General features: G+C 36.5%; 1 protein-coding gene across 3 annotated transcripts in view; it reads left to right on the top strand.

Moving 5' to 3' along the window:
- LRRC9 (leucine rich repeat containing 9) overlaps positions 1 to 19,797 on the top strand; it is a 64,874-nt gene extending 45,077 nt beyond the window's left edge. For 2 of the 3 annotated variants that reach the window (XM_072428119.1, XM_072428118.1), the window contains exons 22-33: positions 387 to 607; positions 934 to 1,056; positions 1,803 to 1,933; positions 2,578 to 2,686; positions 8,186 to 8,319; positions 8,911 to 9,047; positions 10,909 to 11,126; positions 12,342 to 12,410; positions 13,318 to 13,443; positions 15,049 to 15,232; positions 18,433 to 18,580; positions 19,557 to 19,797. In XM_072428119.1, coding sequence (XP_072284220.1) covers positions 387 to 607; positions 934 to 1,056; positions 1,803 to 1,933; positions 2,578 to 2,686; positions 8,186 to 8,319; positions 8,911 to 9,047; positions 10,909 to 11,126; positions 12,342 to 12,410; positions 13,318 to 13,443; positions 15,049 to 15,232; positions 18,433 to 18,580; positions 19,557 to 19,596 — 1,640 coding nt within the window. In that variant the 3' untranslated portion in view covers positions 19,597 to 19,797. The remainder of the gene's footprint in view (positions 1 to 386; positions 608 to 933; positions 1,057 to 1,802; positions 1,934 to 2,577; positions 2,687 to 8,185; positions 8,320 to 8,910; positions 9,048 to 10,908; positions 11,127 to 12,341; positions 12,411 to 13,317; positions 13,444 to 15,048; positions 15,233 to 18,432; positions 18,581 to 19,556) is intronic. The other variant, XM_072428121.1, reaches the window with a different exon arrangement.
- Positions 19,798 to 23,155: the final 3,358 nt, after the last annotated feature.

The raw sequence follows: 23,155 nt of genomic DNA on the forward strand, positions 1-23,155 counted from the left end.
TTTTGCATTGGTCAAACTCTGGTGTCTTGCTCCTAATAACAATAACCATATTTCATTACATATCCAAGTGGCTTCTCTAATTCTAAATGTCTGGAACAAAACACAGTAGTTTTTCCTGACTCTGATACTGACGCCTAATATTATGCTTACATATTACTTTTTGGTAAAATGTCTTTAAGAAAAAGTTAAGTTGAATGTGACTTATTATTACTAGCTATTCAATGGTCTGGATAAATAAGAACCTCCACAGACTCAGCTACTGTAGCAGTCACAGATGTATGGTATAACATTTTTACTAAGAGTCTTACTTTTGGACAAGAACAGAATGCAGTGTTATAAATGCATGTGCTTCTAGAACAGAGTGTTATAATAAAACATTTTTTCAGGTCTTTCAAAGCTAGTCAAACTCCGACGTCTCTCCATAAATGACAATCAGCTTGCAAGCTTTGATAAGATTGTTATGGATAATCTGCCTCATCTGCATTTCCTTTCTGCTGAGAACAATAAAATCAACTCGCTGGCAGGACTACAGAAAAACCACACATTGATAGAACTCTGCCTGAGCAATAATCAAATCAGTAGCAACCAAGAGATCTACCACCTTAAGGTACATCAATGATTCTCTGTAGGTGTGACAAATGACACAAATAAAAAACAAGAAATGGCTGTGTTTAAAAGAACACTCGCCCGTGAGGAGGCAGTGCTTTTGAATGTACAGATAGTGACTTTTCATGCTTGGTTTTTTAAATTCATAGACTATTAGGGTTTTTGGTAGCAGGGGATAAAAAGTAGCTGGAAGAAAATGTATCTGGTGCCAGTTATTTGTTATTTATGGTTCTCTAGAAACACAATACATTACACCAATTTAATTGTATTTATTATACAGGATATTGCAATGGCCTCTTAAATTCTATTGTCCATTTTTTTTAACAGGGTTTAAGCAATCTTGTGATTTTGGATTTGTGTTGTAATCCAATCTCCAAGAAGAATGACAACTATCGATTGTTTGTTATTTTTCATCTTTCATCACTAAAAGCTCTGGATGGATCTGCAGTGGTAAGTAACTATAAACAGGACACAAATGAATAAAATAAACTGTATGTTTTGTGTTATGTGCTATAGGACACTAATTTTTTTTTTTTTACAATACTTTTTATACATTCAGTTTTTATTAAACAAAAACATACTGTTGTTCTTTGGATCTATATTCAATTATGTGAACGCCTGGCAGAATCTCATCATGCTAGAGTGTTTAAAGAAAAAAGAATCATTGCATGAATCATGAGAATCGAAATTCACCTTTTAGTGGCCAGATTAGTGTATGCTAAAATATTATTGGTTGCAATTTATTAATGTATTGCCCTGTTCTGGCCTGATCAGTCTGCGTCCCCCTTAGCCTACAAGGGACAATAAAAATAACTTGATCTAGTGTTATGTATGATTGAGGAAAATTTCTGCCATATAAATGGTCCAATCCCAAACTTTAAAAAAGTGAAAAGGGCGCTTTTAGATTAAGTAGATTATAAGTCATCCCCTGTTAACAGTTATCAGAATAGGTTTCGCTAAAGAAGATTGTACCCTACCTTTAGTTCTGTTGGCATTTTGAACATTTGATCACAGTTTCAGTGATAGTGGTCACCAGAACAAAGAGAGAGGTTGTCAGTGGGGTACAAACAGCTTTAAAAACACACAAAGTTTCCCAACCCCTCTTTTCTATAATACATAAAATCAGGAATGCTTTTATTTCTCCTAAGCATTTTTCTACTATATACAATACTTTTTTTTTTTTTTTACTTCGAAAGGACCAGCTAGAGAGTGAAAATGCAAAGGATGTTTTTGGTGGAAGACTCAGTTCAGATATGATTGTCGAAAAGTTTGGACATCAAAACTTTTCAGAACTGCAAGAGCTAAACTGGAAATCATCTTCTATTAGGTAATATAAATGGTATTTTTTGCACATTAGATTTTTTTATGTTTTTCTGAATAAGGTTTTGCTAATATTTACATATTAACTGCCAATATCCAATACGCAAGTAGGATTTTGTTAATGATCAAGTTTTACCAATCAGTTCCCCATCTGTTCATCCTTCCCATTTGTTAGCTAATTACATTTATCCCAAACATATTTAAAATCTTGATTACTCTGGATATTGCATGCTAGTGCTGTGACACCTGGGGTTGTACACTGGGCTGTACATGCTCCTTAATAAAGAACCTGTCTCCTCACAATGTATTATTTCAAATGTTTAGTTCCACTTAAAAACAAAGCAGGATTATCTATATATTGGACTGCATTTGATATTTTTTCTGATAGATTTTCTTTTGTTACCTTATTAATGTGGGTGCTGTAAGTGTGTACAAATACATGAAAATGTGTATTTGGGTATACGTTAAAAGAAAAACTTACCTTTGCCATAAATGTCAGCATTCCTATACCTAATAATTTTTCCTGCCCTTTTGCTGTACCATAACATTGGAAAGCTGTTTACAACTTCATTCTTACATACTTGTTGTATAGCTGTTGTCAAATCGTTACAAATTTAATGTAATACTATAAATTTACTTTCTTGTTTCTAGATCCGTTGACCTTGTTCCAGCTGACCAGTTTAAGGGAATACACACAGTGAATTTAGAAAACAACAATCTTACATCATTTAGTGGTTTGATTTTCCTGCCCCACATAAAGGTTAGATTGAAAAATGAATTGTTTATTGCTAATATTTTTTGCAACCTGCGTCCTCTCTCTATCTTTCCATTTGTATTTTCATTTAAAAAATTTATAAGGATTTTAGAATCCAGCTCCTGCTATAGAAGACATGGATAAAGGGGTCTGATTATCATACAAGTCATGTCCCACTTAAATTCCTTTCTGACATTGATGTTTGGAATGCTCAGTGTGTTCCTAGGACCGCATAACAAATATTTTTTTTAAAAATGAAGGCTATTTAGTGTACATATTCTTCCTTTATGAATAAATGACAAGCAGGTAGCTTTACCTCTTCAGGAGCTGCCTGGTCAGGGAGGCCTGCTGAAGTATGGTGATTGCTCCCTTGGTTTCATGCCTTTGCATTATCAACACTGCAGCTTGTTAGTTCATTAAAAATTAATTAGTTCCAGGCATATATAAACTGGATGCATATGGCTACAGGCTTTCAAGCAGTCTGGTTACCATACTATTGTAGAGTGGAGGAATCCCACTGCTAAACTTGTGGCAAAGTGAGAAAACCCTGCAAAGGAAAATACTTATAAAAATGGATCTACAACATAAAATGTGGATGGGCAGAGCTAATATTTATCTTTACAGCACAGCAAACTATCGTATGGGGTCTTTTCTGAAAGCTGTGAATCTGACATACACTGAAAATTTTCCTGGTGGTAAATCAATTACTATCATTGAAACACATCAACCTAGAGGATTCCCTATCAGGGAATGTTTCACTAAGTGTCAGATTCACTGCCATATAAATAGACCCCCATGTATTTTCTTTCGGGTTAGAATGCGAGTGCACACAGAAGGAGCGTTGCTGTGACCTCATCTTGATGCCATTGACTACAATACCTTTAAAAGTCGCTAAATCTAAAATGAAAATTGTACATTATATGTAAGTGTAATACTATCATCCAAAACTAGGAAGACTACAAAGTACAGAAATTTAAAGATAAATCCTTGGTTTATACAACAATAGATGGCGTTTTACCCTTGTGTGAAGTGTTTAACAAACTTGCTTTCTTTTTACATAAGGATGTTGCGCCATCTACTGGTGGCCAACAATATTGTACAAATATTTATAAAGGAATAAATGACCCATCATAACTAATTTGAAGGTACTGAATACTGTATCCTGTAAACAAGATTAGAAAAAAGATCTGAAGTCTGAGTCAATATGATATGTTTTATAAATAACACACCATGGAAGTATTCATTCATGTTAAATTTATTGGCATTTCTGTTGATTACTTGAATGTGCACAGTAACAACCACATCTTGTTCCCTACGTTTATACGGGAGTCAGTGTAGGTTATCTGTTTAACCTACACTGGTTTATATTCAGATCGGTTTATTGAGTATATATAGGGCTTGATTTATTAAAGCACTCTAAGGCTATAAATTATACACTTTCATCTGTGAACCTGGGTGATCCAGCAAATCTGGAATGGATTTCCTAAAATTAATTTGCTATTTGTTAGCCTGGTCCTAGTCCTGGACCAGATCAATTCCAGGTTTGCTGGATCATTCAGTTTTACTAATGCTTATTATATATATATATAAAGAGCTTATTATATATATTAAATTATATTTTTATGCAGACTTCTGTATTTAAAGCAGCACGGAATTCAAAGCATTAGCATCACAGCCAAAATTCAAATGTATTTTTTCACAAAGGCAATTGCAGCCTAAACTTTTCTCTCATGACATGAACTAGGGTGAAGCTACCTAGCTTTAATATAAACTTGTTGATTAAATAAATAACACTCTTAGAGTTTTAAAGCTAAATTCAGGCAAACAGCTAAATATACAGATACAATTCAGTTTATTGAGCTCTATCACTTGGCACTGACCTGGGAGGGAGGGCAAAGGTCAGGTCTGGTCCATCCTACAGCCATAGCCCCTGTAAAATAGGAATAAATACATGATTACAGCTGTAAGCGTACCTAAACTCAAAATTTTCACTTTACATAAAAGTGTAGACAAACCTTATATGTAAAGGGAAAATGTTATTTATTTACAACACACTTAAAAAAAAAACTACTGCACCTCCCCTTTCAGTCTTGATCGTCTCGGCGCAGAAGGAGCCTTTCGGAATGCGTGACGAAGGTATCCCGGGAGGCTCTGGGTGCTCCGTCTGCGCATGCCCTAATCTTGGACATGCTCAGAAGCGGCATTTTTTCTATTAGGGAAAGAGATGCTGATCTCACACAAGCGCAGTGAGATCGTCTCTCTTTTTTTCCCCCTTTACAGGGGACTAGTCACCCGATCTTGCACCTGAGCAGTGCGAGATTGGGTGACGTGCCAAGAAGACCAAGGAAGAAGAAGGAAGTGAAGAACAAAGATGGAGGCTCCCGGCGCTTCCCCAGCACCCGGTTGAAGAGGAATTCTAGGAGGACACGGAACCCAAACTCAGGAAGGACCAGCGCCATCAAGAGACCTGCAGGTTTAAAGGTAAGTGTCATTTTTTTGTTTTCCATTAAGTTTCGCTTTAAGTCTCTGTCACATGTCTCTCGTGCTGCTTCACCCTATCCCTCTCTAATCCCTGCTGAGATTTCAAGTGGCAGAACCCAAGTCAAATTCAGGCACTTTCACTGCTCACATTTACAATACAATACATTTAATGATGTATAAATGAAGGGTTAAGAAGGAGAGGAAGTCAATCCCGCAGTGATAAGGATAGAAAATACCACTAGAGTGGTTGCCGAGCCAATAGTACAAAAAGAAAAAGTGGAAAGATAGCGGCTCTTTATGGCAGAAAATAAGTCTAGCATGACATAAAACCTTTTATTTCAGTTACTAAAACATATACTTCTTAGAAACATAATTGGTAAAAGAGGCCATGGTAATGTTTAACCACAATTTTATAAAATACTCTCACTAAAGAGTCCAAGATGTTGGTCAGTACTGTACTTATGGTCTCCCCCAACGCGTTTCACCCTAAACGGGCTTCCTCAGGGGATTGCCGAGACCTTGGTATATTGATTGACCTAAAGAGAAGAAGTTGGAAGAGTACATTCAACCTAGAAAATGTCACGAAAAGGGGGAAATGACTCGATTGGAAATTTTGGATGGCTATCTTAATGATGTAATAATTATTAATTAATCCAGTTCTAGTAGATGGAGGTATCTATGATTTAAATATGTACACTTGCTGCGGTTTTATTTTTTTATATATCTTCAACCTCTGAAGATATGTGTTGGATCTTGTGAGCAGTGTAAGGAATAGGGAAGGGTATTCCAAAGAAGATCCTTTGGATTAGTTGAGAGGTACTTCTAAGTATTAGGAAGAATCGTCTGTTGTGTGAGGAGGTATGGGGGGGAAAAAGCTGGTGGCAGCTGATCAAAGCTTTTTCTCTGATGTATAAATTAATATAAAGCTGCATTCATTTAACTTATTTATATTTGCCCGAAGTTCATTTTGTCTGCATTATAAGGAATGTGTCAGGAAGAGTGAGACTGTGACATGGAAAAAATAGAGGGGAAGGAAGGAGATATCTAGAAAGTCTGGCAGAGAGATGAGATATATGTGGTTCAGCCCCCCCAACATATTGTAATACCTGAAATAAGAGTTATAAACTAATAGTCCCTTTAAAATGAAACAATAGTCTATATAATCATTTAAATTCAATCCTCTTTCTGTTTTATATTATCATCTGTGTATACAGTTCTATGAGGAATGGATTTATTAATAGATATCATTGTATAATGCTGAATTTTCTATATTTTCTGATAAGTATTGGCAATATGATTTTCAAACAAAATATGCATAATGTGGAATGTACTCACTCATGTAATCATCACCCGGAAATAGAAGAGCAGAGACACCAAATCCACTGGCTGTTTGAAAAGAGTTAAATGTAAAATAGAAGATTTTGCACAGTCTAATAATAGCACAGCTCTGGAAAAAGACATCTCAGCGGTACGACTGGCATCACTATAAATAAGTAATATTAATGTAGAATATGTATATCCATCGAGCCCAACTCTGTAGTTAAGTGCACCATGAATAATACAAGACAGCACATTTCAATCTGACTTAATGTATATATTTACAATAATGAGAGGGATGTTGGCGGATTCATTTGTGTTCCATTAAACGTAATCAAGCATATATTTATATTTCATATTGACACCCCCCTCATAGAGTAGAATGTTTAGACAGATATTATGAAAACAAAACCTTTTCCCTTATCTGATTATATATAATACCAATGCAAATGTGTCCATTTCCTGAACAGTACAAATGTAAAAAAAAAAATGAAATATAATAAATATATGTGTTACAACAAAGTGAGGGAATGGGTGTTCTAAAACAAAATGTTCATGTGGGGGTGTGTGGAATACATGTATAAAAAATTAAATACAAATTAATAAATGCTATGCTCTTTCTGTATGGAAAAATAATAAAACAAGTATTCTATAATAAAAGCAATAAATGATTAAAAAAAGAAATAAATGTGTACAAAGGTTTGCAGGTAAAAATCCTCAGTCATAGGGGCCTTTTTGTTAATATTTAAAATTTTAGATGGTGACAAAGAGGTGATGACCAGTCTGGAAAGCTTAGTGGGTCATTTTCTGGAGGTGGTCATGGATTTGGATTTTGGTTGGAGGAGATTATGAATTAGCTGTATAGTGAGGGAATTGGTTGTCTATCATCTGTCTAGGGTACGGTCACATAACTTCATTTTGGTGGAAGATCTTGGATTAGGAAACGTATGGGAGGAAGATGGTTGTTGTTGGCCATCAATCTATAATAGTGGTTGGTGAGGGGTTTTATTCCAAAGGGTAGTCACATGATATCATTTTGGTGGGGATATGGGTTATGTATGTTTAGTCCAGGGGAAAGCAGCATTTTGCCAGTAGTACAGGGGGTAGAGTTTCAATTTTGGATCATCAGTGGGGATTTGAAGATTATTCGGTGGGTGTGGGGCCATGATTCTGGGTTGTTATTCAGGCTACTGTTTTAAGTTTTGCTTGGGCAAAGGTTAAGTCAGGGTTTTGTTGCTATCATTGATTAGTCTAAGGTTGCTAGTTGGTGAGGTTCCTGTTATTTTACCTTGTCGTTAGTCTGGAGAGGAACAAGTGAATATTCAGCATAATAATATTTTGTCCTCATTGCAGAGGTGGAGTAGCTGATAATATTATATTACTGTGAACATAAAGTTGATGTTTCAGTGATGTGATGAAAAATAGTTTTCCAACATATTATTTTGAACTCCATGTGCCATGTTTTTCCAAATGATAGTTTATTAAGTACAGACAGAATGTACTGTTAGCTATGACTCAGGCTGTAATGCCTAGTTTATTACATAGGTCATGTATGCTAAATAATACGGTGTTGAGCTATATGCTCAGTTTGATAGAAAGCAGGACATTTATTATTTCATTAAGTCACATTGGGCCAGTTACACCCAGCTAACATCACATAAAATTGGCTTATTCCATGTTAAAAAGTTTTTTTTTCTTTTTCTCTAGTATTTGTATCTAAATTACAATCACATCGAGTCAATTCTGCCCAAACAAAAGTCACAGAATCACTTAACAAACAGGCAGATACTGCACCAAAAAGTCAACTCCAGTGGATACGGGCAGCAGGGCAAGGCTAACAGGTAACTTGTCAGTGCTTGGTCTTGTTTCCATTATGTAATACTTCTACATGGTAATGTGGGGCTCCCTGGTTGTGCTTTTACTGTAATGTGCATGTGTGATACTTACTGCAGGGGTTCCAGAAACTGTAGATTAGTAAAAACCGCAATACAACTAATTAGCAATTGCCATTTAAAAATAATTTTTTTGTTATGTCATCACCTAAATAATAGTAGTAAGTCAGAATTTTTAGGTCTGACTTTTATAGCAAATTGGTGTAACACTAATACCCAAAACTTTGAACAGGGTGACCAAGAGAAGACTCTTTAGGTAAGAAATCCTCTCTTTTTCTGTTTTGGTAATAAAGTTTTCTCACAGAAGGGAAGTTAGGGAAAGTCTTCAAATTTGACTTGGATAGCAATACAAACAAAACTCTTGTCCTGGGATAAGATGTGAGAGAGCAATATAAACTTCCAGTGGATCCAATTATTCCCCACTGCAACCAACAAAAAAATGGCTAAAGATACACTATAAGATGTATTATGGGATTATGCAATACTTTGGCTTTTCTGTATAAAACGGGCCATAATATATATATTTTTTTTACCTTACAGGGATATATTATTCAGCGAGACACTGACCCCTATAATGCCAAGCTTAGAAGTTCTTCACCTCGGCTATAATGGAATCAGTAATTTGCCTCAACTGCAGCTCAGTAGACTAAGGAATTTGAAGTCCCTCTTTCTGCAGGGTAAAATTAAAACCATTGTGGACATAACTACTTATACACTAAGAATTTATGTAGAAAACTTCCTAAAAAGAGTGAAGGCTGTTGTAGCCAGTAAGGAGAGTGGAGGGATGGGTTTGGGTGTGGGAGACTTCATGCACATGACTTTGGAATAGGTTGTCGAGCAATTTTATATAATGAGGTGTGATGGTCATGTGATTCAAAGAGTTTAATATAAAAAAAACTCTATGCATTGTTTAATGGGTAATGTATTTGCAGTAGGTGCATGGTGGAGACAACAGCTGTTACTGACAGTTAGCTGTTGGTCCTCAAAGAGGAAAATGTATTTCATGTGTTTTCATGTAATTTACTTCCGCATGTGCAGGGGAACAATAATTTACTTGGTTTGGTTAGAAAGCAGTAAAAGCAACTTCTGGTGGGACTCTTTCACTCTATTTGTACTTGTACTTCAATATTTTTTGTTGCATTGAATATGGAAATTTGTAGAATACCCACCAGATGGAGCTGTCTGTTTAACTGCAATCATTCATAGCTCAACAACTGTTTCAGTAGGCCAGAAAAAACATAAACCTGAATATGAAAAGGAACAGTAATGCTGAAACTATTGTGCAGAAGTATATAATTGCCCCCTGTGTAACTACAAACTATAAAAAAAACCTTCAAAACATAAACATGCATTTTTGATAACAAGCTGCTCCTTGTATTTGAAATATTTTGAAGTGTATGTATAGTAACTTTTGTTCTAAGTTTTTGATAAATGATTAGACTTTCCTTCACTTCTTAGGCAATTCCTCTCACTTCTTGTTTAATCTCCATAAGTGGAAGTAAAGGAAAACCTCCATAATACAGGGATTGGCAACCTAAAGCATGCATGCCAAGACAGGAATGCAATATAGTTTTCAGTGGTACCTGGATCATCATGTAGCATGCGTGCAGGCTTAAACTGGCCTTCCAGAGTATCCTCCACTGGGCCCCTTGTGTTCCACTAATAAAGTACCTTTGCCATGGGCTGTAATTAACTGCTTACTAGGCTGTCAATTATAAAGCCTGGCCTGCCCATTTACATACGCAGCTCACACAGGTCTATTATGTTTTATAGAACTCCACCTAACATAGTTGATGTTCAGGTGCTGGCCTTCCTCCCAGTACCAGCATAGAACTGTCTGCAATTTAGGATATGCAAGTGGCAGCAGGTAAAACCCCTGCATTTCTGGGGGAATTAGGGCAAATCTGTGGTCTGTAGATACATAAATTGGGGTTAATCTATGGTCTTTTGGTGCAGGAATTAAGGGTAAGTCTAGACATGCATGATTTGGGCTTATGTGAGGTATGAAGTTGCAGGAATTGGAGCAGAAATAAGGGTTTATTTGAGGTCTGAATGTGCAGGAATTGAGAGTATTATTAGACCTGAAGCTGATGGAGATGATCTAAGGTATGATGATACTGGAATTGGGGCAAACATGAAGTCTTAAGGTGCAGGAAATGGGGCTTCTTCTGAGTTCTAATGGTGCAGGAAATGGAGCCCATTCAAGGTTTTGTAGTGCTGAAATTTGGGCTGATCTTTGGTCTGAAGTTGAAGTTGAAGACATTTGTACGCTTTCATAACATTTCCCACAGAATTACCTTATTGTGCATTTCCTGATGTATTTCCTGGAAATAAAAAAGTATGTAAAAACACAAAGTATTAGGAAAGGTATTACATTGTAATCACAGATTTTTCTGCATTAGCTTTCATTATCAAACATGTCACAACATCAGCATTGCCCTTTAAATATAAAAAGGGAATTAAACTGATTGTGCAGGTATAATTCTGTAATAATCCCTAGTAATCAGGGATCTATTGTCCTTTGCTTTCTCACATCAGGAAATGAGATCAGCCAAGTGGAAGGGCTTGAAGGTTTACAGTTTCTCCAAGAGCTTGTCCTGGACCATAACCGTATTAAACTTATTACTGAAACTTCATTTGCCAAGCAGAGTTCTCTAGTGTCTCTGCAGCTAGAAGAAAATAGACTAAGAGACATTAGCAACCTGCTTCATCTTATGAAGCTCAAGAAACTGTTTATTGGCTTCAATAAAATTCAGGTAAAATATAGCCATATGTATGATCTGTGATTTTGTTATGGGTTTCTAATTTGCCAACACAACACATTTTGGTTTCAATTTTGTAAATATGTTAAATACTGTAAAGCTGATTTTTTTTCTTGTTAGTTAAAAGATTTAAGAACTCTGCTTAACAAAGTAAGTGGCAAACAGGAGCATTGAGACAGTGCCCCTGATTCATCAATAAAATCCGCGCTTGCTGGAAGCGCGAAAGTACGCGCGGCCATCGATCGCGGTTTACCGCGGTCCGGACTCGAGTGTGCGCGTACACTCGCCTCACTGCCAGCCGGATTCCTGCCTTCACAATAATAAGCAATATAGCGCGATGGCGTACGATTTCGGATCGCGAATACGAATGCGCGACCGATAATCCGATTCTGCTTGATGAATCAGGGGCAGTGTGTCTGATTTAATAAAGCTTTCCAAGGCTGGAAAAGATACATTTTCATCAGTGAACCATAAATTCTGGAATAGATCTGGTCCAGGATTGAAAACAATTGATAACAAATAGCAAATTACTTTTTAAAAAATCCATTCCAGGTTTCTGGGATCACCCAGATTCACTGATGAGTGTATCTTCTTCAGCTTTGAAACACTTTAATAAATCAGGCCCAGTGAGTTCCACATCATTCCTAAATGCCTTCCTCAGCTTCTCTAAAGTAGCATTGGGGCGGAATAAAACCTTCCCCTTACCAGTTACTCATTGTCCTCCTGTTTTAGAGTGAATTTCTATTTTATCAAGATTGCTTATTGGATCAGTGATTGGTCAAGATTTTATGTGCAGGGGTCAAAAATACACACAGAAACTGCTGCTTAGTTTTATTATGCTGCCTAATATGAAGTAGCCTGATTTGCACTAATTGTATCACTAATTTGCTTGATAAATGTTCTCCTATGGGTATCCAAAATTGCCACATTGCATAACCCTGGTGAAATAATCAAAAACTGTAACTGTGACAGAAACAAAACTAGAGAAAATATGTTTATTTTTAAATACATGCAAATATTTGCATTTTAGGTCCTTATATTGCTCTGAGAGTCAGTGATCATTATAAAATAGCACCAGTTACATTCTGTTTAATTTACATTAAAATTTGTATCATACAACTGCAAAAACTTCAATTAACAAAAACACAATTAACTAAAATACAATTATTTTTTCAATAATATTATTATAATATATTTTTTTTTCACCAGGAAATTTCTGAAGTAGAAAAGCTGGAGGTTATCCCAACACTGTTAGAACTATCTGTGTCTGGAAATCCAGTAAGTGTCCTCTGTTAAAAATATTTTCTTAATCCTTTGGAAGGAATACGATTTCTGAAGCTAATATGTTTTGAATCAGTGGTAGAATTACAGCTATGCAAGTGCTGGGGACCTTCTTCAGAAGTCTTTTCTGGAGCCCTAGGCATAGTTGGAGTGCTACTACTGATTGTATTGCCGAAATAATACTGTGTAATAATAATAAAAATAAAAATGTATTATATGATGCAGTTTGTCTCTTGACACAACAGCATATCTGCCTGGATCATGGACCATGGATAGAAAAAGCTTTAAGCCAAACCATCACTATTCATTCTAGCTGCTTGTATTGTAGAGTAAATAATTCTTGAGTATCACAACAGCTTAGAAACACCTGCCATATGTTTGATTTATTAATTGGAAGGAATAAAATGTTGGTGGCTCTAATGCTACTTATAGCTACAGAGATGAAAGAAGGCTTGTTTTAATTTGCTTCAGCTGCTTTACAGAAACTGTAAAAAAGTTTAGTGTGCACAGGTTCACTTTTAAATTACATATTCATCTAACGCTCTGTACAGACGCTCCGTAATTGTCTCTTAAGGCATTTGTTCACTTTTAGAGAAAGTATAATGAATAAGCCCTATACAGACATTGCTGTTTTGTTTTATAGAGAAGTGAGGGGAGAAGAGGAGCAAGAGGTGCCCTGCTGCTTTCTCCCCAAGGAAAAAACTATTTAAAGGTTAACTTAGTGATATATAATCTGTTCATTTGGTGGTAATCTGGTAATTTGGCAGTGATTACAGTCATAAGGTTTGTGTAAGCCTCCAACTACCGTGACTTTATACCTTCTTCTCTTTGTAATAATGTAACTAGGATCTATTTGATTATATTATCCCAAAAAATAAAAAATTCTGTATTTTCTTTCATTTAGATATCTCGCAAAATGTTCCATCGCCAGCTGATTGTTCTTCGTCTGCAGCACCTGCAGATACTAGATGGCGTTGCTGTTACCAATGAGGAGAGAACAAGGGCTGAGATGTATTTGCTGGAACAACAAGTAAAGATTCTTATTTTATGTGCATTTATCATATACCAAACATTCTGATGATTTTTTTTCCTATTCGGGCTACAGATACATATTTTTCCAAATCTGAAAGCCATGGTTCCATTGTTAACTGGTGACGTTCAGTGCAAATCTTCCCTATCATGGTTAGGCTTTACATTACAGCCTCAGTGATCCCTGCAATATTGTACCCATCCAGAAGATGGAGCTCTCTGCTTTTTTCTTCATCTTTTTCAGTTTATAGTCCATTGAAAAAAAGCCTGCTGTTCACACAGACTGAACTGTAAATTTTACTTAGCACTTTTTCATATATTTAACTCTACAATTACTTATTACCTATTGAATGGCTTAAGCTGCGTACACACTTGCAATTTTTGTTGTTGGAAAGGATCTTTCACGATCCTTTCCAACGACAAAGGACTGCACGATGCATGTATGTACAGCACCGTTCTGCTCTATGGAGAGGGGAGGGGGAGAGCGACGGAGCGGCACCCTGCTGCGCGCTCTCCCCCTTCCCTTGCATTAGGATCGGTCGTCGTTCATCGTTTGTGGATCCGCCAGGACAGATCCACGGACGATGAACGACGCAGACTGTACACACGCCAGATTCTCGCCCGATATCTGGCCGATGCCGATTATCGGGCGAGAAAAATCTGACGTGTGTACGCAGCTTTAGTCTGAAGTTTCAATCTGATTAATGGAATCAGGAAAAGGAGGTAACAATTGTTGTTCTGTCTCTAACCTATAGTATTCTGGGAATCCTTTGTTTGTAATGTGTACAGGATAAACTGTATATCAGAAAAAGTCTGAACTAAAAGTAAGGAGGGCAATGACCCTTCAATTAGTAAAAAAAATATATGTTCAACTGATGACTCTGAATGAAGATACTCCCTTCATTCACGCCTTAATCAAATCTGCATGAAATAGCAGCTGCTGGGTGTTATGGAGCTATCTTTGCCCTGTTCAGGCTTGTGATTAACTGATCACCTGTGATCAGTTCCCCTGAAATGTGTTGTAACTGAATGTATGGACCTGCAAAGCGAGTCAATGGTGGAAAAAATGAAAAGCGTAAAAATGTGTGATTTGCTAAAAGAAGTTGATTGATAAATATTATTTATTTTGGCATTACATTTTGTTTAGTATTTAGGTACTTAAGACATTTACCTTAGCACAGGCATATAAAATTATAGGGAAAAATATTATTATCATTTGGTAACACAGATAGAGGGGTTGATGAAACTTAAAGTAAATTGTGGAATATTAGGGCAGAGGAGAACTGTGATATATGTGTGCCATACTGGATCAAGGCAAACATTTAGGCAATCTACCCATAGCAAAGCTAGCGCTACTTCCCTGGTCCAGGGAACTCTAGGTTCTCCCACATTCCAAAAACGTACAGTTAGGTTTAATTGGTCCCCCCCCCAAAGTTGACCTTTGACTGTATTAAAGACATATGACTATGGTAGAGACATTAGAATATCAGCCCCTTTGAGGGACAGCTAGTGACATGACTATAGACTTTGTAAAGGGCTCCGTAATATGTTGGCACTATATAAATACTGTATAATATTAATGTTTTTTTCCTGTGATCTGGCCTAGGCATTATCCAGTCCAAATCCTGTCTTGGAAACAGTGCATCCAGTCTCCACATTCATCATAACCAAACCCCCACCATTACGCATTACAAATGTCTGTCTGCCAGGAGGTTTGCACCACTTTGCTAGTCCAGATCTCCATTTAAATAATGGACAGGATGACTTCCTTCCAAATGACTCAAATAAATGTAAGTAAACAGCATACCATTCAGTCCATGTCTTTTTTTTTTCGAAATCACATTCAAGCATTCGTATACCACACATATGTTAATGGATGTTAAACATGGCAAATCGTAATCATGGCACTAATTCAGGCTTTCATTCCAGCAACTCACTCGAAGCCCTGCGGCTGGCTCAACGCTGAGCTGGGTCGCTCTTAAGTGCTAATTTCTGCTCAAATTATTTTGTGCCAAGAGTTGTTGACATAATTGAGCAAACCTAAACATAGCTTTTTCTTTTAAGCACCCTGTATTAAAATCACAGAGACTAATTTCTAAACGTATGCTTAATGCTTAGAAACAAAAATGTCAATCAGCAGCAATTAAAGAAGGACAAAGATGTCAGCCTGCAGCAATTAAGCAGACATCCAAAACAGCCTTGCTGGGTATTAATGAAAATGTGTTTTTATAGATGCTTCATCAACACAGACATGGAGTGTGCTATACACACACAATGCTTTCCAGTGTGTTTCACATACACACAGCCGGTAGGGGAGCTGAATAAACATGGCTTTCAGAGCAGCAGGTACCAGAAGAACAGTACTTGGGGAATTGTTTGTGTCAGGTACAGAGCTAGCAGGGTTCTGCCTTCTATATTTGAGTCCTGGGGCTTATTTTTTTGTGTCACTTGCAACACTTAACAATTTCAATATCACATGAACACAATTTGTTTTCTTTTTTTTTTTTTGCTGATGCTTGTTGCTGAGTGCCATACGTATGCACTTTCTTTTCTCTGCAAATAAATATGCATTGTCATTTTTGCTGCTTGAACACAGAATCCAGTTCACTTTTACATAACAGATATGACAGCATTTTAGAAGTCAGCACTAAGATAGTTTTCAGATCAAATGTCGGTTAAGGTAAACTTGTTTAAAGATGGCCATATATGACTCTCAAAAGAAGAGTATGAAAGCTGTCATTGTCAGCTGCTCCTTTGGGAGTATTTTTTGAGTGGCGCCATTTAGGTCTCTGACCCAAAACCAATATAGAGAGAAGACATTGAAATATTTTCAGGGATTTGTTTTTTAAACAAAAGCTATTGAATTATAAAGAGTATTGTATTAGTACAGCAAGATCTCTACATCTATTTTGCATTCTGATACTTATCTGTAGCTGTCTAGTTCAGGTCTGTGACTAAAAAGTATTTAAGCCAAACATGGCCTGGCAGCCAGCATTTCTAGAAGAGATCTAGCAATGGCAGCCCCCAAACTTTTTTCATATAGGGTACACTTCAGCTTCAGTTTACTGTAGTATGTAGTACTGTGTACTGTCCATTTTTTAGAGATTTTTAATTGCTTTTCCGCACAATAAAAATCTCCCTACTCAGCAATAGGTAAAATACATTTAAATTTGAGTCATTCCATGTCCTACTGGTTGTGACTGAGCTTTAAACTACAAGTAAATCTGAACTGAATCAAATTATTTTGCTAAATCACTGTGTATCGAAAATGACTGCCATACAAAAAATACTAGTAAACAAATTTTTGGAATCTTTTGTTGTATCTGAGTGCTAGTAATCAGCCTCTTAGCAATCACTTTCTCTCTTCACGTACAGCGATGGCTGCATTTACATGGTGGCATTTCGCTGCAACAGCCCCATAGAAAATGAATAGGAGTGGCAGTGAGCAGAACTAGTACCGCGCACTACCACCAGCTGTCAAATGTGCAGATGCTGGTTCTTAAAGAATCAACGCTGCGGTGAGGGTGTTTGAATGGCTGGCAAGGTGACAAACGCAGGTAGCTGCTCGGGAACGCACAACTCAGAGGCAGGTCTGAACCTAGCCCTAATGGCTCATTTCAAACTGTGAATTTTCTTGTAAATGTTATTGTTCAAAGATGTCGTAAACAACAGGTACTTTATTAAACTTTGTAAGACTGTATTAAAAAATAATGATTGTTAATAAATAGCAAACAACAGAGAGCTCCAATGGTCTTGCATATAAGATAAGACACAATGTATTTCAGCTCTGTATGCACTCATACATCATTAAATAATATATATATATATATATATATATATATATATATATATATATACACAGTAAATAAATATATATATATATATATATATATATATATATATATATATATATATATATATAAAGCAAACAATGCAAGTACCTAAGATTGCCTTACATAGGTGGAGAGATCAGAGTGGGGCAAGGCGCAATGTCTGGAAGCGCATTACTTCAACACATCAGAAAAAGATCAGGTCTTTCATTTTAGACAGGTCTGTATCTATGTCCTATTACAGACCTGTCTAAAAGGAAAGGCATGAATTTTTCTGCTGCATTTATTTAAAGCTTGAAGACATTTCCACAAGCTAGGCCTGAACAGTGAGAGGAAAAGCAGCAACTATGACCAGTTTATCTGTTACTCTGCGTTCTCTAATACTACAGAACAGCTCACTGACCCCTTGTACTAGATCTCTCTCTCCCAGATTGAGCTATTCTGGACTTCATTTGGCTGACTTCAAGGCAAATCTAGGTACTTACACTTCAGGGCTCTATAGACAGAAAGACAAGTAAAGCAGATGTTTTTCATCTGTGTATTTATTTGTTTACCTGGACATGGAAAGTGTTACAAATAAAAGCATATCATCCTGATATAGGTACCTATGCATGCAAATAAAAATGACAGCAATAAGATGTAAACGTGTCAATAAAACATAGACCTCAAACAAAAATTGAAACTGGTTAAACTGTAAGAAGAATACAGGATGACAGGTAAAACGTGTTCGTATATAAATCTAATTATGATTGTACTACAGCTTTGTTACATAAAACATTTCTGTAAATGTATCTCAGTTATATTTATAATGCGCTCTGCACATAATAAGACTGATTTCTAACATTTGAACAAAGAAAAATATTTGTTATTCTTTAGCAATGTTTTTGATTACTACTAGTTAAGTGAAGTTGAAAAAAAGCTGACATTTGATTGGTTACCAGGGATTTATAGGATTGTACTGTGTTTACTGGAACACAGTACAATTAAATTCACCAATAAGTTATACATTGGAATTTTGTAACACAATGTATGTATTCATTTTATGTTTTTGTTTCCTTTTTTATTTTTTTGTTCAATAGCAATATTTCGCTTTGGGAAATGACAAGCGGGTTGTTGTTTGACAATTGATTGCAGGCTGAATAGACTGTTTTATGTTTCAGACAAGAAATCCAAGAATAATCCCCGCAGCGTGAATGCTGAAATTGCTTTTAGGCAGCTCAGAGCGCCAACAAATATTTCTACATCGTACTTGGCACAGGCTGGTCCAAATCGAGCAGCACAAGGCAGCAGTCTGGAGCATGAAGGAAGGTTAGTACTATACAGACACTACTTAAGCCTTACAGTCTTTGTTGGGTAATGGGGAATAAATTCCTTGTTTACCAGAGACTTCTTTATGTAGTAAGGAAGAATGGGTCCTCACCTACAGTAATCCTTTTTGAAAGCACACAAATAATACAACTCTGTATTCTTTATTACTGACTCATGTGTCAACAGGGATCATGCTAATAGAAGGAGATAGTAGATTGACATAAAGATTTGACAATGCAGAATAAACCAGGCTTTTAAAGAACAATATGCAATGCTTCAACTTCTTCCCGCAAACCACAGGACCTCTAATATGAGTAACCTGTTGAGTTTCTATTTGAAAAATACAGAGTTGCTGCTGGTATTACTTTAGCATTGTACTGGTAGCAACACGAACATCGAACAAAATAATTTTTCAGACACCCTCCTGCAATCTTTTTATCTGTCCTTCTAATTTCTAGACCCAAGAATTTGTTTTAGCAGCTAGATAATCAATGCCTTTTGATTAGCTGACATCATAGACTAATACAAATGAGCTTTGATCAGACACCTGCCCTAGAATGGAATTTCTGAACTCAAATGCAAGGGCAAGACATCTACCCATATTGACCTGTTTTCTGGCTGATTATGCTGTCCAGACTGACCAGTGTTTGCTGTTTATGAGTAGTTTTGAACCAATTCCAGTGTCACGTGTCCAACCAAACTTCTGCTCTGCATTCCTTTCATATCTGATCTCTATAATACTGCATACTGTATAATTGGTATATGTGCTATCAGGAGGTTTTGTTCCTTTTTGCTCATGACACACCTATTCTTTATAAATGCAGATACCTTCCCCATATGTAATAATGGTCTTAAACTGTAAAAGGGTATTGGGGAGACACTGTTACTAAGGAGACTTACACTGCTCCCAGGATGAACCTTAGTGAACATGTACACAGGTTATTTTTTCACATTTACAAATTTTGTTTTATTTCAGATCATATGGGAATGGGAACCTTCGTCAGCATCGGATGTAATGCAGTGTTTGGAGACCAATTCTGATATTTTTTATTGTTAGTAATTTATTTAAAGTTCTACCTCCCACCCCCTATGTAATAAGAGATATTCCTGGGCGTACCTACATACACCTGTATTTAATAAAATAAAAAAAAAACGAGACGTGTCATGTTCTTAAATTATAGCTAAACATATTGCGCACATAATTCACAAGACATGATAATTTGCACCACATTATACCAAAATAACACTCCAGTGCTCCGCTCCCTGCTCTTCTGTCTCTTTTTAACCATATAGCAAACTCCCCTTTTAGCTGCCAAAATGCTCTTTTAATAGCCCTTATTCTATAGACCAATGTGTTATGCTCCAACCTCCCCCCGTAGCATTGCCGAAACATTAATTACGGTGTCAGGAATGGTTGCAGAGCACAGGATAATGGAAAAAGGTAATATAGACTCTCTTGGACATACATGTGAGACTCTTGCCTATGCGTGACTGTCGGGAATTTATTAGGGTGAAAGGGGTTAAAGTGAAATTACTGGAATTTCAGCGATTCGTACATTGGCAGTGTTTACTAAATAGAACTTGCATTTCACTGAGTGATTTTACTTGTTGAAATGAACTGTTCTTTAAAACAAGCAACTGGCCTTTTTTTAAATGTTTTAGGTCAAGTTATAGTTGGTTAGTGACATAGCCCATTCCATTTGTTGCTTCTATACCAGATGCTGTATGACAGTGTAAAGGTGAAACACTCAAACAATTTAATTTTGTGATTTATAAAAAATAACAAGAGTCAAGAAAAAGTGTTGTTACTCAATGCCTCCACATGACACAACCAAACACTTCTAGAAAGATACTTAGCAGTATAAATCAGCTTTATCATTTTCCTTACTCTTCACTTCCGGGCAGGGGAAGCTGGGATTGCCCAATATCCTAGCAGCTAAAGCTAAGCCTCAGCTTTTTGCCAAATACATGGAGTTATCAGGCAGGTAGGATAGAATACTGCAGGAGGGACAATGCCTGCCTTTTTGCAATAATGACCTGCCTGATCGTGGATTTTTAAAACTTCCACTTCAAAGGATGAGTACTCTCCATCACCTCAGATCAGGCATTCACAGATTTCGGATGTTTCCTTCCTGATGTTTCCTTCTTCTGGGAAAGTGCCACTTGATGAGTTGATAGACGACTAATCAGAAACAACCACTGGGTACTCCTATGGAGGAGAGTGCAGCAGGATGCTGCTTGCTAGTCCTTCCCTTGATCACTTTGTTTACAGCACTCATTCATTTTATCTGTTGCTGGAAACCATGACAAAAGATCATCTGACATCCATTAGACATCTGTACAAGGCTTTAGCCCACAAGAAGATAGTCTATGATTAATGAAAAGTAGAAAGAAGAAAAGGCAGGCTTTTTTGGCATCAAATTTCCATGTATTAATGTGTTAATTCATATGTTCAATTTAACAAGTGATATGAGAGAAAAAGATTCATTCTTTCCCATACAATAATGTTCTAGTTGAATGCTGTAGACATAAGATTCCTACTGTGGCCATACAACAGAATATTCTTTACTAATATAAGACATGATCACAAAAAAATGAAAATTAAAAAGAAATTATATTAATATTATACTCAAAGAAATCTATTGTCTCAATTACCTGACGCGTTTTTCCCAAACGTGGCTTCCTCAGGGGATAGAGAGACTTGAGCATTGATATATGTGATTGATGGACCATGTATATTCTTTTGCTAGGTATGCAGTGATGAAAAGAAGATGTTTAATAGTTCATGTTGGTGATTGAGTGTAATGAGCAGCATATCCGCAGCCAGCCAAGCAAATGAATATTAGAAGAAAGATTAGGATTTCAAAGGAATGACATATTTAAGGTTTTTTAAATAAAAAGCTTTACTTCATCCCTAAAAAGATAAGTAAAAACTTAATAGGGATTTATCAACCTTTGAGGTTCTTTGCCTAAAAAATGATTACTGGCCAAAAAGCTTTAGTCCTTTACAATATTGCAAACCGTAAACTCTAAAGTAAGTAAAGTAGTAAACAGCTAAAAAACAGTTTCCAAATCTTAAGAAAATATAATTTATTCTTTAAAGAAGAATTATAAGAAAATATCTCTTTTGGGAAGAGTTAAAATAAAGTACAGACCTTCAAAATATAGAAAGATAGTATATGACACCTTAAGACGGTAAAGAAATGAGGCTTTGATCCGATATCTGTTGATCAGATATCTGGTTTGCATATAAACATAAATGCTTGGCTCTGGGTTTATTTTAATGCAAAAACAAGACCAGAGGAGCAGGCAGGCGTTGTAGCAATGTATTAAGTGGAAGAAATAGCAAATAAACAGGTTTTCCAAACTGTATACTCTCTTGGTTAGCTGACCATCATCTGTGTGAACCACAAACACAGAATAGTTACCTTTTTCCAGCAAAATACCAATCTGCATGGTCAACTGTTAATGCTTAGCTTTTAGCCACCCCAGCACAGACAATGTATCCCCTGTATTCTACTAGTATGACTTTCTGTACCATTATAAGTTCCATAATAAAGCAATTATACCAAACTCACGAAAAACCTCACCCATTTATGATGTGTGCCACCATTGTGTGTTTTCCTTGTCCTTTTATTTTACTCTTTTCTGTACTTTTATATTGTTTTCATCCCTGTAAAATCATGTTTGAGGCATCTGCTAGAAGTTTAGCTCCAAATGACCTAACTATATTTCCTGTCTCTATACCTCCTCGTTCCATACTCCCAGTACATGGACCGTCCATTCTAGTCAAGGCAGCAGCATTGTTTTGCAGTGGGAGAAATTCATGTATGCATATGGGGAGTATAGAGAGCAGACAAAATATTTGTAGTTCAGCTAGCAACATACAGTTCAGTAAAGGCCTGTGTTGTCAGGACAAACAAGAAGCTGGAAGACAGATCAACAGATTTTTTTTTTCTATTTTTGAAATTTTAGTTTTATTGGCAGAAATCAATGAGGCATTCAACATAAACAATAACAAAATAACTGGAGACGATATAGCCATAAGTTTACCCAGGTTGAAAGGTAAGTACACAGTACAAATCAGTCTGGTTACAGTTCCCGGGTACGTCCACACTCCACAGCTATGTATGAAGCAACACAACGCTACAGACAAAAATAATGGGAAGACACAAAAGGGAACAACCATGGAAAAGGGGATGGAGGAATAGAGAGATTGAAGAAAAATATGTAAGGGACGGGGGGAGCAGATCTCCAGGAAGAGTGGGGTGAAGAAGTATACACATTTGGTCTGCCTGGTTTGTGTCAACAGCAAGAACAGCCAAGTAATCCCCAAGCAGTGCAAATGTCGTGGCAATTCCACCTGGCTTAGAAAGCGTCACTGTCCCCTGTGAAAAAGAGGTTCTCTATAACTTCAATTCTTTTATTCTAGCAAACCACTGACTGATGCAAGAGAGCAGGGGATACAATCTCTAGCCATATCAATCAACCAGAATAATATTAACTAGTAATTATATAGCACTGACATATTATGCGATGCTGTACAAAGTCTGTATCACTAATCTGTCCCTCAAA

This window comes from Pyxicephalus adspersus, chromosome 12 (assembly GCF_032062135.1).
Source record: "Pyxicephalus adspersus chromosome 12, UCB_Pads_2.0, whole genome shotgun sequence".
NCBI classification, from domain to species: domain Eukaryota; kingdom Metazoa; phylum Chordata; class Amphibia; order Anura; family Pyxicephalidae; genus Pyxicephalus; species Pyxicephalus adspersus.